This window comes from Pseudopodoces humilis, chromosome 1 (genome assembly GCF_049639895.1).
Source record: "Pseudopodoces humilis isolate 2021_Gansu_Grassland_sample_001 chromosome 1, ASM4963989v1, whole genome shotgun sequence".
NCBI classification, from domain to species: domain Eukaryota; kingdom Metazoa; phylum Chordata; class Aves; order Passeriformes; family Paridae; genus Pseudopodoces; species Pseudopodoces humilis.
The window spans coordinates 146,095,694-146,120,199 of NC_142200.1; the positions used below are offsets into that span (position 1 = coordinate 146,095,694).

A 24,506-nucleotide genomic window follows, 5' to 3' on the forward strand; every position below is an offset into this window, starting at 1 on the left:
ACATCAAGTCAACTCAGGGGAAGGTCAGCTTCGGGAAGAGTTGCAATGTATCTGTGGTATAGAGAAGGGATCAATAAAACCTGTAAAACGGGTTCCAGAAAATTGTTCCCACATACATTGAATGTGTGTTGGATGTCACCTGCTTGAGTTATGGAGCTGTTGGTTCTTTTTCTGTGTAGCTTCAAGCTACACCTGCTGTAGGTAAATCTCCTTAGTGATATATGGGAACAGAACACTCGATAGTCTATTAAAGCGTGCATGCAGGTTCATAAATTTGTATAAGAAATGCCAGTAATAGGTGTTTAGAAGGTGTTGTCACACATAGGTAGGGAAGGAGAAGAAATGTGCAAGGACAAACTAGAGAAAAATGAAAATGTAAATTCCAAATTATTAAAAGCTTCAACTTAAGATATTGTAAGTAATTATTCAGGATTTGAGACCAGCAATTTATTAGACCTCACAAAACAGTTTCTCCAGCAAACATAGTCCAAAGTTCTTATGGCTGAAGACTTTAAGCATTTATCCCTTAAAGTATTGATACTTCGAGTTTAGTCTTCAGTGGAAGATTGCCTCCAGATTAAATATTTGGCTTGTTCAGTAGGGATATGGCTGCAGCTTGTGAAGATGCTATGTGCTCATTTTGAAAATGCTTGTTGTGTGACTAATGCTTTGGTTAAGCTGCATATTTAGGTTTGATCTTAAACTAATTCCTAGAAGGCTTAAATGGCTGTTTCTTTTCTAAAAGTTTGTACAAACTGTGTAACTAATAGGACTTGGGCTTGTTTTAAAGATACAGCAAAAATTCAAATTGATTACTAATCTTGCAGCAGAGATACAGGCTGGTTTATTCTCTCATTAATCACATACCTTAAACTTCCCTTGAATCCAACTCTGCACAGAGTGTTTGCTGATATTAATATTCAGAAGTTTAATACCATTTTTAGTTTGTTGCATTTCGTGTCTCGCAATCTTGAAGAGCAGGCCCACATTCCAGACAGGCGACATCTTAATTTAGATCTTTGTTTGGGATGCTTAGCGAAAAATCATAGTGCCTGTTGTCAAGGGAAAATCTTGAACATGTTTTAGAAAATTCTCCAGGTCAGCTTATTCTTTGTTGTGGTGAAAATCCTAGAAGCGCTAAGGTTGCAGGCTGAAGTTGCTACCTTTATTCACAAAACCACAGTGATGCTTTTCTCAAAGTACAAACCTTTGACCAACAGTTGATTTAAGAGATACTGAGGTGTTTCAAAAGTATTTTTTGAAAGGACTCGGTTGGACTTATGATACTGTTTACCAGTTTACTGTATACCAGTTAGTTCCTAAACAGGGCAGCTCTTGCTTGTACACAAATAAGTTTCTCTGCCTGCCTGGACAGGGAATTTCAGAGTTACTATGATTAGCTCTGGAATGTGGACTTTCTTAAGCTGCCTATCACTTTTTTTTTGTCTCTCTCAAATCTCACAATAATCATTTGCTTATCCACACTGCCCCTGGAGAGCTACAGTAAAACAGAAATGTTAACTTCTCAGCCCAGTTACTGGGACTTACTAACATCAATAATGAGGGACAAAAGGAACAAATAATGAGGAAAAAAAGTGCAGGATTTTGAGGTGTGCTGTGAGTGTAAGACTGCAACACAATCCAACTCTTTTATTGTTCCAAACAACTGTTTCAATCAGTTTTCTTTTGTATCAGTTTTCTCTTAAGATTCTTAGGTACTGCTGGAATTTGAAGACATGTAGGTATCTAAGCTTCCAAACCAGAATCTTTTGAAGTATTGTCAGGAACTATTTTGTTCTAAGCAGGATGTGCTTTTGAAGACACTTGTCTCATTCCACATTTTGGACCTTTAAGGAAGGAGGTTGTACAGTGTCATAAGGTTTCTTTGTCCTGTTTAACCAGCTTGTGGAATGCATCAATGGCTCTCTAACACCTGTGGTGGTTTTTTTGTTTGCCTATTGTTTTGTTTAAGCAAACTGTCTTTTCTTCCCTACTTCTGCTGTAGCAAATTAAGTTAATAACAAGGTATTTCTCTCTCAGTAGTGGTGGTATTTAGTCACTCCATAACTTGCACTCTTCCAGTTGAGTGTTTCTTTCAGATTTTGGTATTTCTTGAAAAATTGTATTATCTCCAAGCCACTTATAAATTCAGTTTGAAGATATGCTAAAGTCTTGCAACAATTTCTAACTCTTACTGCAAGCTCTCTGAAGCGTGGTCTATTCCTGTTTTGATCACAAAAGAGAAAGTTGAATAAAATGAAGTCTTGATCCCCTGATACTCTGTTGTAATGGGAAGTATCAAATTACTGGTAAAAACACTTCCAGAGTGAGCTGTAGAAATGTAAAGTCCTGCAGTATGAGCTTGCATTCCACTCTACACTACCTGATTTGCATAAGGTGGGCCTTGCAAATGTTGCAGCTTGGGGAAGATTTTGAACTGAAGTCCGTGTCTTGTTAAAAACACACAGTTGTCATCCAGTCTTGCCACCTCTTAAAAAAACCATATTACTAGTTTTGATGCAGCTGGGATTGCTTGTTAGGCAGCTACCATGTGGTGACTCTGTCTTTTCCTCATGCAGTGATATCCCTGCTTGCTTTAAAGTTAGTGTCTCAAGCATACTGCATTTTTTTAAATATTATTTTTATTTAGTGTCTCCCTTTTTCATCCAGTTGATCATTTTATTCTGTGTAAAAACTGATTAGTCTGAGCTGTTCCTGACACAGCCATATTGACTTTTTTCTTTGCTTTTGATGAGCTGCTTTTGCAGGTGCTTACAAATTCACTGGTTTTAATAACTTGCTTCAGTACACTCCTAGGAATATCTGACTGGATTTGAATTTGTTTGCCTTTCCTATAGACTGGTAGTATATCTTCTGCATGAACTTGCAGAGTTCAGCAGTGGTTGCTTTTAGCTAGGGTGACTCCTGTTTACACACATAATAACCTGCTGGCTCTGCATGGAGCAACTCCTTGTGACAAGGGAAGAAAACATCTCAATTACCTTGGTGATTCAAAGTGACTGAACAGTTGCACCAGCTCTAGAATTCAGAAAACACACGAAAATGTGTGCAAAAAAAAAGGTAGATGCACGCACTACTGAAGGTTATGTTTGAAAGTGTCTTAAGCAATTCTGAAAATAGTTCTTAAAGTTGTGTTCTGGTTTCTTTTAGCTTGTTACTGTTATTAGAAAGATTAACCTTTTTCTGAAGACCTGAGCAACAAGACAGTGCATTTCCTTCTCTGTTCACTGTTACTTATCTCTTCATGTACCTGTTCTCATCTCTTATTTTCTGTGCCTCTAGACCCTCTTCCTATTTGCAGGATGAGGTGCAGTTAGCAAGGGAGAGCTCACTTATTCTGTTGTTGTTCTTATGTGCTCACACTTCTTTTTGAAGTCCTTTTCCTCTGTCACATCATATATCCGTGCTGTAATATGCAATTGAATTAATCTTGGAACACTGAAGAGGCTCCTGATACTGATCTCTTGATACATTCCCTATCACTTCTTTGTATCAGAGTTTCTTACATCTATAAACTTGCTGTAATCTTTATCTGCCAGCTCACACATTCCTTTAGATCAGGGTGGGAAATGTTCAATCTGCAACATCCATATCCTATAGCCCGTGGCTGCATGGATAATGCTACTGTGCAACTTCAATGTGTGGTCTTCCAGGATATTTTAAAGGTCTTTGTAGTTATCAGAAAGAAAAATAAAGTCTTGTTTCTGTCTCTACATCCTTTCTTCCTGTTCTTTGCATTTGAAAGCCTTTCAGCTTGTGATGGAGATGTCAACTCCTATCACTGTCATCTTATTATTTCCTATATATTGGACTGTAAACCTGTTTGGTTCTTCCCCTGTATGATTATAAGTAGTACATTGCTAGTCCTGCCTGCCGTCTCTGCAACAAAGTTTTGTCAAGCATGTGCTAAAACTTTTGGAGCTGTCCTGTGTAGAGCCAGGAGCTGGACTCTGATCCTTGTGGGTCCCTGCCAACTCAGAATATTCTCTGGTTCTGTGATTTATCTCCTGCCACATAGAGTAGGTTTCTTGTGACCATCTCTTCCTGCTTTTTCTGTCTTTTGTTACCACTTAGTCTTACCCTGTGGCTGATGGCGTGGGTGGTTATTTTGGTGGTGTGTTTTTTTTCTGTTTATTAGATAAGTTTCCTCATGATTAAACAGAAATCAAATGATACAGCACAATACTGCTTCTTTTCTCCCGTGCTTGCCCTTCTTAAGCTATGTTAGGATTCCCTTCCTACCAAGTCTGACATTGATTCAGCTTCTGGTGTCTGGTTTCTTGTCCACTGTTTCCAGTGTTCTTGGCTCTTTAGCAGGCAGCTCAGCAGACCAAGCAGTCATGCCCCCTTAATTCTGTGACAAAATTGCAGTTTCTTGCATTTCTCTGCCAGCCCCTTTGTTCTCAGGCTTTTCTCTGGATATACCATATACATTTTAATATGTGAAGCATTCAAACCTGGCTAAAAATCTGATAAATGAGCCATATTTGTCTTATAGAAGGTAGGCTGAAGTAAAGCTCTTGCTCATGGTCACGGCAATGTCCTGTACACAGTGAATACTGGATCCCTCTGCAGAATCTGTTCCTCTCTGTCCCTCTGCTGACAAATGCTGATAAAGTCCTACCTGGACATTTGATTCCCAGAACATTATTCCTAAAACCCTGCTTCATTCAGATGCCTCTATTTCCCTTAAAAGCCGTGTTCCAGAGCCTGGTGGTGAGGAATAGTTTATGCTTCCTTCTGAGTAGTGTCACTGTTGCTCTTGGAGTGGATGAACTGTATCCTCTGTGAATGTTTTTTTCCAGATCTGTGTTATGTTAGTGACTTATACTAGAACTCCTACAATCTCCAGCACTGTGAAAGCTGTGTGGGAGGTTTTCAAGGATATTAAAGAACTCCTTCAGTAAATTCAGACCAGGAGTTATCAGAAACTTTAAAGCAAGTTTTGGTGACAGCTTTGAGATAAAACCGCAGTCAGAAGAACAATTTACAAGGTTAATTTTACCTGTGATGTCTTTTACCTGTGATATTCTCTGCCAAAAGTTATCTGTAACAAGAGGGTAACTTGTCCTGACTTACTGAAGTGGTTGTTCACCTTGGTGTCTTCTGGCAGCATTTGGCACAGCTAAGCTGATCTTTGCTGTGGATGCTGTCATTGTCCTGGGTAGCTTCTAGTATAAGGAAAGGGCAGGAGATATATAAATATCTATATATAAATATGTGCATGTGTTTATATATACATATAAGAATAGTAGTACTTTGGCATAACACCTTTTAGTAGAGTTTATCAGTATAATTACACTAATAAATTTTACTTAATGTATTGTGTTGGATCAGTTCCATAGTGAACATTGTAATGAAAAAATCTTTGGTCTTTAATATTTTCATTCTCTGGCATCTTAAATGTGATATTCAGCACATCATGTGACTTTTAAAATAGGAGTATGGCTTGGAGTGCCCTGAAGTGCAGATATATATGTGTGAAGTAACAGAAAATAAAATGTGTTTTCCCCTAACTGGATTGTTTATACAAGCGAGAACATCACAAAACTACATTTCTACTTCCCCATTTCCTTTATCTGTAGGATCTGGCTGAGGGGAGATGATTATGCCAGTAGTAGTCAAGGTGAAAAGTAATGCTGGGAATGCTTAGCTCAGGTCCTGCTGCTCTAAGAAAACTCTTAAGCTCTTTAAGTTGCACAGTTTCCATACTGACTCTTATTAAAAAATCAGGGGGAATGGTGTAATTACTGTGTATATTTGTTGTTTCTGTCTTCCTCCAAGCTGTTCACCAGGCTAGGCAGTTAGTTGAGTGTATATTTTACATACTGATCTCTGCTGTTTTTTTCCCTACTTTTTAAAGGGCTTTTAAAAATTTGCCATTAATTTCATATGAAACTTTGAGAAGTCAGTTATACTAACAGTTGTTTAGGTTAATAAGAAGGTTTAGGTTGATAAGTTTGAGTTCATAAAATGGTTGAGAGTTGCTAGAGGTCCCAGCCCTCAATGCAACCATGAGGACAGGGGTGCTATGGAGAGCTGCTGTGGCATGGTTGTGGTGGAATTAACACTTTAAAGAAGGTGAGACCCCAGCCTCTGTGGAACCTGTGTCTTTCTTTCAAACACTCCTGGAACCAGTGACTGAACTTGAAATATGAGTGGATACCAGGAGCATAATACAGCTGTAACAGAAAATATAATAGGAAAGGTCATGATGTATTTAGTGAAATCAGGAAGCACATGTGGCCTAGGATCTTGTTTGACCAGCCCAGTAAGAGCACAGCCCAGAAATGCAGCCTGTGGCTTGCAAGAGACACTTCTGAGGAACTTTCTATAGGTTTTTATGTTGCAGTATTTGGAAGCTTTTCTATAAGTGTTGATATTATATTCCTATTCTCCATCTGCAGGCACTTCTTTTTTTTTGTTTGTTTTTTCCTCTTCTCTTTTTTTCTGCTTTTGAAAGCCTTGAAATTCTGAGGGGAAAGCTAGAGTAGGAAAGCACTCTGCATGGTGGCAGAGGTATGAGTGGAACTGAAGGCATCTGTTCAGTTGATCTCTGAGGAAATGGCTTCAGCAATGCTGCAGAAGTTTGTGTCATGCATGAGTATTCAGATGGTAGTTCTACCTTAGAGCTCTCTGAATAGACAGTTATGCTTAGTACTGAGTCCCACTGCAATATCTGAGTCAGTATTGTTGAATAATTAATGTCAAAAAAAAAAAAAAAAAGAGCTATGATGCTCTTGTAAATAATGTCTACTACTGGCTGAAATAAAAAACAAAAGCATGTCTCATGTAATGGTGAAGGGTGGGAAAAAGGAAGAAAGTAAAAATCGTTTGGTGAATAAGACTGAGGAGCAGGATGGCAGAAATAAAAATAGATAGATCTTCTACTCTTTAAAGGATCCCTACCAGTAGGATGAAATAAAATGCCAATACAGAGAATTTACTCTGTAAAAGCCTGTATGACAAGGTGCTCAAGGTCAGGTGTTGAACTGTCTGACAGGGTTTATTTGTAACCTTCCAGGTGACTTCTCTTTCTTCTCTATTAAAAATCTCAAAAAACAGCACTGGGAATTTGGATATTTCTGCCTTCACCTATGGCTTGGGGAGAGGGGGTGCACATGGGCAATGTCCACTTGCAAAATGACTTCCAGATGAGTTAGGTGATAAGCTTGCATGAGTGAGCACCTCCACAGAAATACACATTCAACTATTTATTAGTGGATTTTTCTCCTCCAATCCTGCTCTAGATTCAGATGCCTTCTGCTGGGAATTTGCTCTGTGAGCCAGCTGATTACCAGATCATGAGCTGTAGGGAGCTGAGGTTTGGCTGGAGGCAGTTCTGTGTTTATATCTCCTGCATATTGGGCAGATGATCTCGGGTGCAGCTCAGAGATGACGTGCAGAGACCAAGGGAGGTTGTAAGTCAAGCCAGAAGGGATCTGTCCATGTCCTTCTGAAGGAAGTGCTGCTTTGCAGGTGCTGCAGAAGCTTCAGAATGAATGGGCAGTTATTGGGAAAACAAAAAGACTGGAAAATGAAAGTGGGCAGGTAATAAAGTAGAAATATCCTCATGGAGGTGAGGGTATTCTTATTTGATCACTTATATTTGCAGCACAATGGTGGTTGGATACAACCCAAAGCAAGAAATTTGTCCCCTGGAAGGGGAGGGAAACTGTGAAGATTATGCCTTGTGCAGTTGTGCTGTGCAGGAAAGATGAGTGTGAGTGCATCCCTGAGAAGTCCTGAGCCTTAGGTTTGGGAGACTTTTTCTCCACTGAGCAGCTGTGTATGTACATAATTTATACATAATACACAATACCTGTACAAAGAATTGGGCTGTGGCAGCTGTTGAGTATTCCCAGGTAGCTGAAGGTCTTGGAAGGTCTTAAATATCCTTTCCAACAGTCACTTGATGGAGTTATGTAGGACATGAGAATTAAATCAGTGCTGCTGATGTTTTGCATGATTAGCTAGTTAGTAACTAATAAAGTGGTGCATTGTACTTATTTATAGTATAAGGATCTTCTGTAGAAATAAACTTGAGTTCCAACTGGACAATTGGATCCTTGTCCAGATCCTGCTAGAGTTTCCTATCTGTTTACAGGGGTGTTAACAGTGCTCACAGATGGCTATCTCATGCTTATGAATATTTTTAATTGTAACTTTCCAGTTAAAATTAAAGGGAAGCAATTGCTTTGTGGTGTCTCCCCTGAGCTGGAAGACAGCACAGGGTGAGATAACATTTAACCATTCCTTTGCATCTGGGTGGGGATTATTGAGGTCCAGTTGAAGTTGTGTTTGGAGGGTGGGAATGTGGTGAGAGGAGGGTTTATGAGCACACCTTCGCTGTAAGAGTTCCTGGTTGTGGCTGCCATGAACAACCTCCCCTGATTGAATTGTTCTGGCTCACAGTTACTGTGCTTATCCTGATACATTTAAAAATTGTTACTGAGTTGGCACGACTCTGTGGAGCCATGATGTGCTCAAAGAGTGTTCCCTTTTTTCAGCTGGTTGTTTTGTGGTTTATAGAACCACTGAATCATTTAGGTTGGAAGAAACCTCTTAAGACCATCAAGTCCAACTGTTAACACCATGTTCACCATCCCATGTCCCCAAGTGCCACATCCACACATTTTCTGAGCACGTCCAGGGATGGTGATTTTACTGTTCTGGTGGAATTTGAGGTGTTCCTATGCTTGTTTCTACCTATAGCATCTTAATTGTTTACAAACTTGAGGTTGAAGTAAATAAGGACTCTTGGGACTGCACTTAGGATTGTAGAAGCAGCCATAACTTTCTAAAGACCAGACTTATTGATTATTTATTTAATTATTTATGAGTAATGGGAATAGGAAATGAAGGTCTTGTTCAGTGTGTAGAAGATGCTGGGTCCTGGAGCAGCCACTTGTAGGGGAGATCGAGCTTTGCTTCTGTGAATTTGGATTAAAAAGGCTGCACAGAGCCATTTGGTGGAAATGACAAATAATTTATGCAGAGCAAAATAATGATCAGTAGGTATTTCAAGTTTTTTTTTTTTTAATTTGTTGTCTTTTTTATTGTGCTCTTCAAAAGTGTAATATATGTCTAAGTTTATGTGGAATTATTACAGGTCTAAAGGGTACATCTCTGATGGAGGGATTATTCTTGACCAAGCTTTAGGTACCTGCCGGAAGGAATGGAGAGCCAAACTGCTTAAAAAAGAAAAAAGTTAATGTACCTGAGCAGATCTGGGGGTTGTATACACATGCATCTGAGCATATGCAAAGGAAATTTAAGATAATATGGGCGAGATTGCATGTCCTTGCTACAGACATGCAACACTAAAATCATTCCAGCCACGTGGATCCTGGTTTTATAAAAAAAGTGTTGCAGTTGTGATGCTCTGTGTAGCCTGAAGAGAATGGAGCTGATTAAGGAACTTGCCTGCTGTCTCTTCAGAAATTAGAGAATTATGTATGAAAAGTCAAGCAGATAGCAGTAAAGATCCAAGAAATATTAATTTAAAGAGCGTGAGGTAGTGAAGCCCAACACTGTTTAAGTTTTAAACCGTCTTCCTCTGTATATAATAATGTTGAGATGCATATTCCAGTAGGTTGCTGTTAGGGAAAAAAAAGAGATTTTTTTTTAAGAATGTAACTCTTTAGTATGGAAAGACACCCTGTCTCATCAAAGAGGAACAATGCATTTTGTCTTTATTATATTTAATCTGAAAGAAAGGATGAGTCTGAAATGCAAAGTGCAAACCTGTGACTGTCCAGATCTGAAAGTGTGAATTTGAGTTTTGCTTTAGGTTTGTCCTTCGGCGGTGTTCAGTTGATTTGGCATGCTTTTATACTACTCTTTTTTTTAAGGTTCCTTAAATAAAACAACATAATGTTTTTACTTGCAGCACTTGAAGAATCGGAAAGTGACATTTATGTGCGATTCATGAGGTCACACAAGTGTTATGACATTGTTCCAACAAGCTCTAAGCTTGTTGTTTTCGACACTACGCTACAAGTGAGTATTTTCCTTTTAGTCTGCCTTTGCTTGCAGTTCTTTTTCTTTTTTTTTTTTAATGAGTGTTAAATGAAATTTAATCTCTTGAAGAGAAGTACTGCCATTGTGCTGTGCTTTGACTGTACAAAACTATATTGTTTCAACTGTCTTTCCTGTTATGCTTGAGAAGGAGTTGGGGCAAAATATCCTAGCAGAACTGAAAGAGGGGATGTAATTTGGTTTGCAGTTGAATTCTCTATCTAAAAATAAAAATTTCAGGTGACCCCAGATTTGTATTGGCTTCTTCATGGCTACCTGAATCTACTTCAAAGACATTTGGTGTAAGACCCTTGTGCAACAGCTAAAGAGTACCCAGGTGCTATGAGCCTGTTCCTGCTATACTGATAAGACAGTTTAGGACTCAAATGGATGGCTTAATTATGCAAATTATTACATTCTCCAGAAAATTTTTGTTTTCAGCTTCTCATTTTGCATTTAATCAGTAAATCATCTGCTAGACTCTTGGCTCTGTCTGAAGAATTTGTTTGCCAAAAGAAGGCATTAGCTGCCTGCTATGGAAACAGACTGATCTGTTCTGCAGTGTGGTAGAAAGCTGTGGCTTTCTTTGTTTCCTGGATTTTGCAATTGGTATTTTTTTTTGCTTGCTTTGGTTTTTGCTGTTTCAGTGTGTTTTGCCTTGTAAAGATGCTCCAATTCTGACTTAACTAAGCCCATTTAGTAATTTTGGTCTGGAGTGTACTACTCAGACCTTAGCTTTCCAGAGGGAAAGTCAGAGGCAGCCATGATCAGATATCAGTCCCAAAACATTCACAGAACCATCTCGTGTATCAGATAATTGTATATAATGCTGGATTGAGTGCTATGGTCTGAAAGGTAAAAAAATCTACATTGACTTTTTCACCATCTTAGAGGGAGGAAAGTTCTGCAGTATTTCCTTTCTTCTGCCTGAAAGAGAGGAGGACTGTCAGCTCTTGAGTAAAAAATTTAGACCTCTTTGACCTGAAAAATCAGCTTTAGGATGATGGGGTTCACTGTCATTCTTTCAGCTCTTTTCAAAGACTGTTTGCCTCCTTTTCATTCCAGGGGACACTTTTTCCTCACTCTATGAGATAATGTGCTGGGAATTGGTATCTGCAGTGGGCATGACCCACAACTTGCACTGTGTGCTCACCTGGCTCAAAGGCTTGAACCTGCTCACCATTGCAATCGGAGAGATGATTGTTCTTTATCCCATTTACCAGTTAATCTTGAGGCCCTTGGGGAAGGTCATTGATTCCCTTTGGAATCTCCAGATCTGTTGATGCATGACATCATGCAAGATACCAGTTTTTATTGCTGGAGCTGTGTTGAGAAAATGCTATTAATGTCAAGAAGTGAGAGTTTCCTCTCCAGGTGGCGAGCCAGTGTGAGGTAACACCTGGGGAAGCAGAGAGTGAGTGAGTGAGTCAGTTTTCACCATAAAAGGAGAACAGGTAACTTCATGGTAATAGAAGAACTTCCACCAGCACTTCACCAAAATCCCTGTCTTATTTGGCTTCCCTAATGATTGTCATGGATTACAGCTAGAGGAGAACAAGGAATGCCTTGGTCTGTGATCGTGGAGTCATATTCTTAGTCTGCTTCTCCAGGTATTTGAAAGCATTGGTGGTAGAAGGGAAGTCTGGAGTTGCTCATTCAGACTGTTGTATACAATAAATAGGGACCAAATCTTAAGTTTATATTGCTGGTGAGGAGTTTTTTTTCCCCTCTAAACTGCATTTTTTTGACTTTGCATTATTACACTTAATCCACTTGCATTACTTTCAGTTTATAAAGTCGCAATACTGTAAAGCAGGAGTCCACTTCCAGCATGGGCACTATCTTCCAATTCAGGTTTTGCAAAACTATTTAAGAGAATATTAAAAAGGTAGATCTGAATGCTTACCAGGAGTACACTGTTAGGAGGTCTCTTAAATACTTCTGTTCAGTATTTCTGTTTAGTTCTTTATCTGGCACCCTGTGTTAATATGCCACCATCAGTTTCTTCAAAACACATTATGGTCATTGTTTGGTTGGTGTGGCTGGTGCGCAAACATGTATGGGAATATAAGAATAGAATAGCTTTTTTCCTTTGTTTAAAACAGCAGAATAAGTGCAATGTGGAGAATTAACCCAATGAGGGTGGTCAAATAAAACTTTTAAACTGTTCCTTGTATTTTAATTTTTAATGTATAAATTATTTACTGTCCAGTACCTCAGGACTTTCTGTCAGTTCATACTTTGAAAACCCAGCTCTGAAACATTCAGTGTCCATGAATCCTCTCAAATGGATATTTGTCTTTCCTGGATCTGTTTCATTCCTATCCACAGCAGTGCTTCACCTAATATAAAAACAAACACACAGGAAACACCCACCAAAAAAGAGATCTGGTGCCTTGAAAAAGTTCACCAGTAATTTGAATTCAGGTTTCTAATAATATTAAAAACACACAATAAATAATGCAATAATAAATAATATTAATAATATTAATAGGAGCTCACTTCTTGCCTCCCTTAATATAAGTTAGTAATCATCAGTGGAGGAAGAAGAAAAAAATGGATCTGGGTTGTGTTCTCGTGGTATCCTTTGAAAGGTTCTGGATTTTGGATTTTTGTTTGGCAACAGTATCCCATCTCCCTCTGCTGGTCAGCGATCACAGCACACATCACATGCTTATACCCTGGAAAATTACTCGTGAGATAATAAAATTTGGAAAGTATTCTAAACCTATTGTTAGTTGTGGTAAAATGCCTTATATAACAGGTACCAGTCATACCACTGAAGCAACACTGATTCATGAAAGTAAATGTTTAGTCTCAGTGTCTGTAAGGGAATTTGTATGAAGTTTCAAAAGGAATCTTGTTTAAGCCCTAAGAGAGGGTATGGTGAGATGCCCTTACATTGGAAATAGAAGGCTTTAAATAGCAGAAATAGCAGCTAATAAAGAGCAGGAAAGGGCTGAGAGTCTCTTCAGCCCTGCTTATCTGTCAGTCAGAAGGCATGGGGAGCTTGATTGCAGCAGCTGCCAGCATGTGGCAGGTCCCAGTGCTGGCACAGCACTCTGTGCCAGAGTGTCCAGAGCACAGGGTGGTGTGTTTCATCTGACACCTGCACTGTGACAGCTGCACTGTGGCTCTTGCACCTCTGCTGCCCATCAGCTCCTGTGGTGCAGAACTGTGCTTCAGCAGGACAGTGTGCCCCTTGGCACTCAGCATCCACACTAAATAAATTCAGTGTGCTGAGCCCTGCTCTGCCTGAGGCCAGCCAGCACAGCTCAGTTTGCCTCAGTGAGGTTTCACTTAGAGCTTCCCCAAAACAGGATCTGTGTCTGGTCTGCCTGCCTGGAGTGGTTCCTATCCTGTGCTGAGCCTGGAAGTGGCCTGGGAAAGTGCTTGCTGGCCCAGGTTTCTTGATCTAGACTGATAGTGGACTGATTTTTCACCTTTTCAGTTTATTAATACTTATTTGCTCCTCATAAATATTTATAGAATCATATTGAACTTCATGGCTGTGGCTTTTCCCTACCCGTGACCCACGAGTGCTCCTTGTTTGTGACAAGCTGCCGCCTTTGGCTTTTCCCAGGGAAGATACTGTCTTTGCTTGGCACACATTAAAGAAACTTCATAAAGTCTGATCTGACCAGGAAGGGAGTCAGGAGACAATTAGATGTTATGAGCTTTCCTGTGAAGTCTGGAAATTTGACTCTGTGGATGATGGGGGAATTGGGCAAGTTGCAACAGTGTGCAGCTCACCGTGGATAAACTTTCTCATCTTTTGCACATCTCCTGAGATGTAAACAGGAGGATAAACCCTTCACAGCTCCTAGGAGGGGTTATGGAGGTTGTCCCTTGAAGGGCTGCTCTAAGCATTAACTTACTATTCTTCTTCATTCTAATTATGCTAAATATAAATGGCTCTGGCTTGTCTTTATGATAGACTTCAGGAAATCACTGAGCTGAATGCAGATTTATTGGTCACCAGCTTGTGTCTTGAGCATAGCATGTGAGCACTGTACAAGTGATCATGCATTTGGTGTGCAGATGATCTGGGTGGGAAGGAGGGGACACCCAGGTCTGCCTTGCCTTTCTTTTTGCTGGTTTTAACCTGTATCAGGTACATACAGTGACACTACAATCTGATCTTTTCCTTTGATGGAAAACAAAACAAAACAATTCCTGTATTAAATTCAAAGATTAATGAAATACAACATTTTGTTCACATTCTGTCTGCCAGGTTACTTGGTCATCATCTAATGTGATTTCAATTTTTCCTTGTTTGCATGCATCTGGTTTTTTTTTTTAGAGACCAATGCATTTCCCCCTCCCACCCTATCCTGAACTGTATTAGCATTTTTTAAGGAAATGCCTCTTACCTAGCTTATAGCAATCTCTGAAGCTTAAGTCCGAAAGCTTTCTTAAGGCCAGATTTTTGTCTGACCTTGAAAGAAATGTATTAATTTGTTGTGGCTTTGCCCAGACTACACAAAGATGAGAAGGATTAGCTTGTTTTCTAGCACAGAGCAATTAACCCTAGAAGAGGAATGTAGAAGGTGAGTATTAGATGAGGACTTCCCTCCTTTGTATCAAGCAGCAATCTGCAGTCCCAAGAATGATCTGTTAGTAAATGTAGTGGCTGTGTCTTGTGGAGTTTGCATAAGGTCTCTTTGGGTCAAAAGCTCTATCTAATCTTTGACTAAATTATATTCTTACCTGTTACAAGTAAATTTGGGTTTTAATAATAAAACGTCTGTAGCTTTTGCTCACCATGACCTTGAAATTGTTTTTAAAGCATTTGTCCAGCACTTCTTCATAAACTAATAAAAATCATGTCTATGTGGAAACAGTAATCAGAATAAGCTTTCAGAATCCTAAAGACTCTTTCCTTTTATTTCCTTCTATGTGCTGAAGAAATTTTGCGTGACTCAGATAAATTATTTAACCTGCCTGTTTAATGAAATTACCTAAGTTGTCAATGGACCAGATGTTGTTATCACAAATGTAGGCTTTTGTTGGAACCTGTCACTCTAGTAAGAGCTCAAATAATTTTCTACCACATAACTAAAAAAATTTATTTTAAACAGTGTTCCGGAAACCTCTTCAGTGATTGACAAGCCAGCAGTAAATAAACCTTGTAACTTCTGCAGAGCATGCAAGGGATTCAACATTAGAAGAATGGAAGAGGATTTATATTTCTCTTTCTTGTGCTGACTCTATTCAGTAAATGGATTTATTATTCTGATTCTCTCCAGGTCATTCTTGTCTGGGGTGTTGCCTCTCTCCACGGTAATGAGATAAATCAGGCTTCCAGGAATAATGCTCCAGAATGGTTTGCTCCCAGAACTGCCCAGCAGACTCTGGGTCTGCTGTCACACAGCTTTACAAAAGGATTGACTGTCTGTTCCTTAGTTGGCTTTGAGGTTTCTCCCTGATGAAGCTGCTGCTGTCTGCATTTCTGAGGAGTGTGAATACCCCTCCTTGCTCACCCTGCCCACAGAACTGTAAGAGAATCATCTAATTTAGCTTCTAACCAGCATGTGGGCTGAGGCAGTTGAGCAGCCACATAAAAGCTCCCTTCATTGAGATCAGGCTGGAATCAGTAGCAAAATATGGGAAGTCTGTTGTGTTTTTTTCAGAGCTTCTCCTGTTGCTGGTATACAAGCATAGGGGTTTAATTCCTGCAGCTCTCACAATCAATAGGCATTTGTGGATCTTGGAGGAATGATAGGTGCCACTTAAACAGAAATTTCTACACAGGGTGTAGGCAAGGTGTTTGTGCTTGGCTGAGTGAAAGTTACGTATCATTCTTCCTGCCTTCTCTACCCCATCACCACTTTTTGGATGAGATCTTAATCTGTGAAGGAATTTCTGTGCCCCTCCCCAGCAGCAGCTCCCACTGGCTCTGCCCGTCAAATTTACCTGATATTCCCTGTTAGCCCGTTGTGGTGTGAAATCTGACAGCACAAAGCTCCAATTTGGACACATTGACACAGAGTGTCAGTGCAGGTCTTGGTTTGCTGTCTTTGGCTGGACTGGGACCTTTCCATGGGTATGTGGTGTGGGGAAGAACTCTGCATGTGGACATGGCACCTGCTCCCAGGGGAGAAATCGAGAATATGTGCATGGTTTTAACCGGAGGATAAGACTGCCTGTTACTTCTGGGGTTTGGCTTGGCCCTGAAGGGTATTAAACCATCACATATTTTACTCAGCCATGGCAGTAAGAAGTGCATGATTACCCAGGAGTGTTCCCTTTCTATCACGTGCAAAAGATAAATTAATTTTGATCTGGTTTCATACAAGCTTTCCAAAATTCAACCTGAGCTAGAGGACCTGATTGTGAATGTTTATTGGTGGGTTTTTTCAGATGTTGAAGCAAATGTAGCTGCCCAGTTAATAACAGGTTTGTCCAATGTTTCCCCAATCTGCTTGGTAAGGTAAAGGAGGAAATGCTACTTGATATGGTCCAAGAAGTGCTTGTCCCTTGCCGTAGGTGAAAAATTTTATTGTCCTTAAGTAGCCTTTGTTTGACAGCATAGTCCTTTGAGGAGGAAATGCTTCTAATTAATTCATAGACCAAAGAAGAAAATAATTGGAAAATGAATTTGAATGCAGCAGTCATAATGCTGAGATGGTTGGTTGTGTTCTTCGCACTGGTTTAGTCTCCCCAGACAAATCAGTTAGTAAAAGCACTGAATTATATAAATGCGCCAGAAGAGAGATTTTTAACTTTTCAAAATAGCTCCTTTACAGGACTGTAGTTTTCTGTAACTTAAAAAGATGTCTGGATTGGGCATCACAGCTTTATTTGAAGGAAAAAAAAAAATTACAAGTTAAATATGCTTTCCATTGTGAGTTGTTTCAAAGTGAAAGTGCATGATGGAGTTGGACAATACTTAGCTTGTACTGCTTCTGTATTATCAGAATGGTAATTGTGGGATCTGGGGATGGATGCAGGAATATTCCAACTTAGCTCATAGGAAAAAGTCCTTTGAAGATGATGCCAGCAGCAAAGAAGAGGAGGGCTGTCCAAAGAGCTCTGTGGCAAAGTTGTATTTTCAACTTAGTAATATGTTTATAACACGTTCCCAGATAATATTTCATGGACTTTGTTCAGGTGGCAGCCTTGTACAGAGGAAGCATGGCCTGAAATCCTGGTGGTGTGAGGGGGTAGCAGGGGAGATCTGTCACACCTGTCTTAGGCAGCAAGACCAGCTTTACCTGCAGTAGTTCTTTCTTTTTCCTCTCTTGGAGACTTGCTGAGGTTTGGGCAGCCAGAGACCTTGCCATGCTACTTAAAGAAACATAGTCTTGTTTATGTTGGTCTGGAAACTGCTGCCTCATTCAGGACTCTTGGCTCATAAACACGCTTGAACCAAGGAAGTGAGGTGTGGGTTGCCCAGGTTTTATTCTGTACAAAGGTTGCAGCAGAGTCCTAATGACTTTCCTGTTACAACAAAGACCAGTTGTACTGCTGTGTGTCTTCCTACTTGGTAAGAACTATTGAAATGGGAGTGTTTGGCCTCTCAAGAAGGAATTCTCAGAATAACTTTTTCTTCCACCTTCGCACTCTTAACGGTGAGAACAAAGTCTGTGTCTGGAGTGACCTTGCCACATTTGCTTGTGTTGTGAAGATAGAGATAAAACTGTTTCCCTTTGAAAGTATAAAACTTTTCCCCCTTTGCAGGGGGAAGCCATTGAGAAGCCCCTTCATGCCTTGGTGTTTGGTGGAGAAATCCAGCCTTCTCCTTTAGTTCTTCAGCTATTCTTACTGAGTCTGCTAAGACTGGATGCTTTCCTCTTGTAAATTCCTTTCAACTACATGTCAAACTTTGCACTTTGTTATGCTAGGAAGAGTGATTGTTTCTCAGGGACTGCCTGAAAGATTTGGCTTTGATACTGTAGTCCACATGTGTATTTTTGGAGGTATTTGTCCTCTCTAGTTTTGTACTTCTTAAAAATAGTTGGGAATAAAAATAAGCTGTGAATCTGTCAATTTACCCAGTGAAAATGATGAATGTTCTAGATCGCCTCAGAGCATCCATCCATCAGGAATCAGAGATGATAAAAGTGTCAGGGTCTCATACTGCTTTTATGGGAGCTCTGTGCCAAAGATTGTAAAAAGGAGCTTCTTCCTTTCTATTCTGATCTGATAAAATAGACATTTCCTAGGGTTATATTAGGGGCTCTCCAGGCAAGTGGCTGATGCTGGCTTACACAGTGAAACAGAGATACACACTTTTCATCTTGCTTTTTGATTGCAGCCTTACCTCAGAAGTTCTGGCAGGTCTTTAATGCTACTGGACAATGAATTGCATCATCCTCTTGCTTGGTACCAGCATATCTGAAGGTGTTCCATAGCTTTGTTTCTTACTTCTGCTGCCTTTGAGCCTTTTCAGTGAATTTTGTCACGAGGCAGTGGTGCTGAGTTGTGTTTTTCAGCTCAGTGGGATTCTCTGCTCAGCTCTGACCCTTTAGCACCAGGAACTGTGACGGCTCTTTTCTCACAACTTTTTGTTAAGGACAGGAATCTTTTTGCAAGGCAAATGAAGCCAATTATTTCAACAGCAGCAGTCACCCTCATTGCCTTATGGGACAGTCCTAGAAAACAGGTCTGAATCCACTGGTTACTTAAAGACATAGTTACAGTTTTCTTAATACAGTGTTCGGTGAAACAAATGTGTGTGTGTTGTACACACACTGAATTTTTGGAAATGAGCTCATCCTCAGTTTTCCTTTCAGGTGGTTCCCTCATTCACAGATATTTACTGGAGAGAGCATTTCTGCAAGGGCTTGTAAAATTCCTGGTATCTCATATGAAGGAGTGTCCATTTCAGAGTTTCCCAGCAGTGAGCAAAAACTTATTCTGGAGTCTGTTGAAACCTTCTACTACTGTTCCTGGTTTCACTGCCCAGTAATCCAGCTATTTTAGGAGCTCAGTAATTGTAAGGGATGAGGTTTTCTAAATATTCTACCTGAAAAACAGGACTTTTTTGTCTGGTTCTCTTGCTTTCTTGGTAATGACTGTTATATTGGAAGAGGCTTTGTCCTCCTGCAGACTTGCAGTGGAAATGTTTGAATGCTGTGCTGAAACAGTGACCTCCAGAGGTTGTGTCTAACCCAAATTAGTCTGTTTTTTTCTTCAGCATATTTACAGTGTAATGAGTTCCTGTAGTAAGAAAAGCTTGTTCCTGTTGTGCTCAATGTAGTGGAATAGCAGCTGTTGTTGAGGTGACCTATGATATATCTGGGATTTAATTGCTGTGCTCTTTTGCTGAAATGTGATTCTTCTACTTAAAGGACAGAATCTTGGAGAAGACAGTCACACAAAATAGGATTGCTCTTCTAATTGTAAATGTCTAGACATCTTAGTGAGGGGAGGATGGCATCTGTGGGATACGGATGTGGAAGGCTGGTGAGTTGTGCCCCAGATGACTGTGAAGTCAGGGTCAATATGCAAGGTCAGGGTAAATGTCAGAACAACCTCTAAATCTGGGCAAATAAATCCCATTTTTAGTGGTTCATTGTGTGTGTTAGGACATGGTTAATGAGAACAAAAGTGCTTTGCTTAAAGAGTATTTGTATATGGTGTTGAACAGCAACAATCTATGAGCTCTGGCTGCTGAGCAATGGGTGAAGGTCAGGCCAGTCCAACACTGTGGGGTCGAGAATTAACGACGCTGTTGGAGGTCCAAAGATGGGACATGGTGGAGATCTTCAAAGGCTACTAACTATATATCAACAGAAAGCAAGGTCCTTGTGGGTATTTTCTGCATGAGCATCACTGAAACATCTAAAAGTGCTGGACAGAAGCCCAGCTCCACACCCCTGTGCTTTGGCTGGCCACCAAGCAGTACTTTGGGCAACTGAAATTGGTCAGCCACAGAAACTGCAGGGAAGTGTGAGTGGATGAGTATATGTTTGTACTAGCAAGCAGTTTTAGCAAAGAAGAGTTAAGATGGGTTTTTGCTTTGTAATTTCCTTACTTAAATAAGAGACAAATATTAAGAGCTGATGGTATTATTACTTTATTTAAAAGGTGACTATGTAACACTTTCTACAATACAACTGGAGGCAACAATAGCTGTGGTCTAGGAGGACAGCCCAGGGGGGTTGAGTTAAAGTATTTCTTTACTAAATTTTGGTGATTTATTATATCAGATGTTTAATATCCTTATGCTTAAGCTAAAGTCCTTGTCTTTTATGAAGGATTTAATTCTGAACTGTCTTAGTAGCTGTATCTGTTCTGCAGCCCTCAGATTTTCCAAAACATGTATTTTAAAGCTAGACAAGATGGCACCTAACTGAAGATTCTTGTGATTCTTGGAGGCAAAAAACTTGCAAGAAAATCAAACAGGATCAGGGCAAGAACTTACCCTTTGAAGAATCCTTTCTTTTCATTCTGGGTTATCTACGAGCTCAGCATCTTGAGTAGTATCTTTGGAACTTTATTTTGAAATGTCTTTTCTGAATCTAAAATAATATCTCAGCCTTGCTGTCTCACTCATCTGAGCATGGTGCTAGCTGCTACTGTGTCTGGGAAAGAAGTAGTAGCAGGAATTTGGAGATTGCCTGAAGTGCTGTAGTTAGCTTTTGACGCGTTTTCTGCCACAGGCATGCTTCTTTTCCAGGTTATCAATTACAGGGTTTGTAAACTTGCTGAAGGAGTTGGGTTGCATGATTGCTATCTGGGAGAAAGCTATTTCCCCCTGGCCTCAAGATCCCTTCTTGCTCTGATCCAGCCTTGAACATCTTTCTCTTGTGAAAGACTAGGGACATGAGCTGACAGTGACTGTGACCTTGTGTGGTGACTCTTGCTGGGGAAAGATACCAAAGCTGAAGGCTTGGGATTTCGAGCAGTGCGAGTGTCCTTTCCCCTTTTTTTGATGAGGAATGGTTAGAACTTATTTTGCTCCAAGCTGCAATTGGTCTGTGTGAGCTCACATCTGTCTCGTATCTGCTCCCCAAATAGCTCCCTGCTTAACTCAAAGTGTGATGCTGTTATGTGGGAACACTTCATATATCTTGCCTGGAGGGTTTCTTTGTGGTTTCAGTCTTCCTGATGAGTTAGGATGCTCCTGTGGTGGATTTGGTAATGTTTGTTTAGATTGAATCCTCCTTGTGTCAGTGGGGTAGCTGAACACCTCTGGCACCTTTCTGTTTAACCATTTTCTAGATAGATCCTGTGTATTTAGTCTTGCTTTTGGCCCTAGGGTTTTGTTGTTGTTTTTCCCCATGTGACTTCTTCAGTTTCAGTGCAGTTAAGGGATGATGGCTGGTGGTTATTGCTGTTCATTGGTGATATGGGATCTCTGAAGTTAGGAGGCAGCTTTGAATCTGTCATCTGCTGCTGTTTGGAAGGTGGATTTGCTTCTCATGGTCAGGGAGGAAACAGACAGGCTGCATAGATGTAGCAAGAAATACAAATCACCCTACATTTTTCTTTGCCGCTACTTTATTGGATGCTGATTCTGTTGACTGTGAAGCCCTTTTATTGCTATTGATCTGTTGTGGAGAGGATCCCCTTGGCACATAACTTAAAGTAGAATTTTAACATACTGATTTATAATCATGATCAGTTCAGACTGCAGTCATCAAGCAATTGCAATTCTGTGTTACTTGGACCAAGGACAAATTTCATGGATACAGAAATAAAAATTGGTTGTGTCCTGGTCTTGTGCCAGGTCAAGATCTGGGCAAGAGCCATCACTTCTGTATTGTGTTTTGCATAGGAAGACTGTTTAGGGGTGTGGGCAGGACAGGAAGGATGTCATACTCCAGCACATCACCAGATGAGGATTTTGAGGTGCACCAGTGCCTGAGTCCTTCATTTTCAGAGAACCAGAGTTCACAGGGAAGTGTTTCTTTTCAGAATGACATTATGACCCTGTAACCTCTGATTCTGGGGAAGATTAATTCATTTAAAAAATTGAAGTATTTGGTTGATTTCTTTAGCAGCAAAACAGGCTGGGGTAATTCTTTTAACTTTCAGTTGTATTTAGAATAATCAAACTCTTTTTTAAAATTTGTGTAAATCGGGTGTCTAAAAGCTGTGGGGGATATGGAACTGCTTTTGTTTCAGTCTCATTTTTTTAACAACTTGCTATAGTAAACATTGACTAGAATATAGCATAGTCTTCATGCATTAATTTTAAGGCCTTCTCTATTTTATGGTTATATCAGGCTTTCATTTAGAATATTCACAAAATAAAAGAAAAACAGATCTAGTTTTGCTAAGCTTTTTCTAGCTTTTTAACCATTCTAAAAACAAAAAGCTTAAGGTTTTTGTTTGGCATTGTGGTTTCTGTTCCATTTGGAATGCCACCTACCTGTTTATACTGCTTTTGGGTTTTTTCCTGGTGAAAGGGGAAACCCTTCTGTTGGTGTCTGGTATGCTAAATCAAGGCAAAAAAAATATATTTGTTTAGTTTTTAATTTTATTTTTTTTTTTAGGTAAAAAAAGCCTTTTTTGCCTTGGTGGCAAATGGTGTGAGAGCAGCTCCACTGTGGGAGAGTAAAAAACAGAGTTTTGTAGGTAAGTAGTTCTGACATTTTTCAGGATTACTTGAATTTCCAAGGTGCTTTATTGTTTCAGAAGGTGGTCTGAGCCTGGCCTTCATGTAACATCCTAGAGAAATACTGGCAAAGGGAGTTTCTTTTCCCTCCTTGTGAGGAGTGAAATAGTGCCAGCTTTCACAGCGTTGCTGTGCCTTGAGAATTATGATGCTTCTTTTAGGTCCCAACCTTCTGAAATTCAGTCTCTAATATTTGCACTTCAATGTGTATTTAAAAATAAAGGCAATGGTCACAGAAAGTAAAATTTGAAAACAGGAACTATAAAGATAATTTAATATGCCAGTATCCTAATATAAGTGCAGTACGAGCCAGTCTCTGCCTGTGCTCAATAAGGTGCAGTGAGGATCTCTAAAACCAGAACTGAAGCTGCAGAGATGTCCCATGTTGGGTGAAAAACATTAGCTGAATGTACTGCTTTTTTAAAAATCAAGTCATTAATTACCACAACAATAATTTTGCAAAACTAGATCTCTGTTGCAGTTAGAAAATGGGGTCACAGTGGCAGTGACAAATAGAATTGTATGTATTTCTTGTGACCTGGAACAAGGGGATTCCTGGAAATGAATGGTAGCTACTTAATAAAGCATTTGCTAAAATACTTTAAATCCAAGAGGGGAGGAGCAGTCTTGCAGTACACCATAGGAGTGCTGTGGTTTTTATTTTCATTTGATCTCACTTGATGTTCTGTCTGTAACTAAGCTCTACTGATTTAAAGCTGACCTCCAGATTAATTTTTCCCTTCCCATTTCTTAGTTTCTTCAGTTTAGATGTAGGAGTAGTAAACAGTGGAGCAATTGCATCTTCTCAAGTCTAGAACTTGAAAGCTCAAAAAAGATTAATATTTTCAGGTAACTAAACTAATCATCAATATTATATTACATAGCTTGGTGTTGGTGCTTAAAATATATATATATAGATATAGATATATAATGGATGTGCTATTTTTCTCATTTGAAAAGTCACGTTTCCATACAGACATTGAGGATTACCATGGAAATGATTGAATGAAGTTCTGTAATAAGTAATAGTCAAGAAAATGTATTGTACTATTCCTTTGTTTGAGTCTAGGAGTCTGCCTGACTTGGCAAGTACATAATCAGAATGTGTCTTATTCAAAAAGAAAATGAAAGGCAAGGATAGTTCTCCAACCTTGAAAAGTGTTCTAAACCTCCTTTTTTTTCATGTTTTTAGAGGTGGATGTGGTCTGAATTCAAGGAGTTTATTGAGTCAGATTGAAAGTGGGTTATAATATTGTATATTGAATACTACTTGAGATGTGTTTTTATTCTGAAGCACTGTGTCGATGTGAAAGTGAATAGACATGGTTTTGAAATCCTACGGTTAAATAGTCCAATACCAGTAGTATTTTACATGGATTTAACATTTATGATGTTATATATTGTGAATAGAAATTGAGAAAATAGCTGAAAGTTCTATATGTTAAGTATATATCTAAAGACCTGAATTTTTCTGTGTATCACTTGTTACAGGAATGTTAACAATTACAGATTTCATTAACATACTGCATAGATACTATAAGTCTCCAATGGTAAGTATGATGTTAAGCTTTAATTTGATCATTTGCCATACAGTACAGAGACTGAAATATCAAACTGAAGGGTGTATGATGATTGTCATTATTATTTAAGTCTTTGGATGGTAACTTACAGAGGCTTGGATGCTGTAAAAAATTACTATTCTTGGAGAGATGGTATAGAATAAACAAGTTAAACTAGCTAAATGTATGCAAATATTTTAGTTATGTGGCTGAATTGCACAATCAGTTGGAGATCTGTTGACTTCAAGTAACTGTAATTTGAAATTCCCATTGGCAGTCAGTTGATGAAATTCTCTAGCTTGCATGTTCATACAAACATTTACATCCCTTTCTTG

General features: G+C 39.4%; 1 protein-coding gene across 4 annotated transcripts in view; it reads left to right on the forward strand.

Moving 5' to 3' along the window:
* Positions 1 to 24,506, forward strand: part of PRKAG2 (protein kinase AMP-activated non-catalytic subunit gamma 2) — a 211,601-nt gene that overhangs the window by 173,237 nt on the left and 13,858 nt on the right. For all 4 annotated transcript variants that reach the window (XM_005527751.3, XM_088064457.1, XM_005527752.3 and 1 more), the window contains 3 exons: positions 9,914 to 10,023; positions 22,491 to 22,572; positions 24,104 to 24,162. In XM_005527751.3, coding sequence (XP_005527808.2) covers positions 9,914 to 10,023; positions 22,491 to 22,572; positions 24,104 to 24,162 — 251 coding nt within the window. The remainder of the gene's footprint in view (positions 1 to 9,913; positions 10,024 to 22,490; positions 22,573 to 24,103; positions 24,163 to 24,506) is intronic.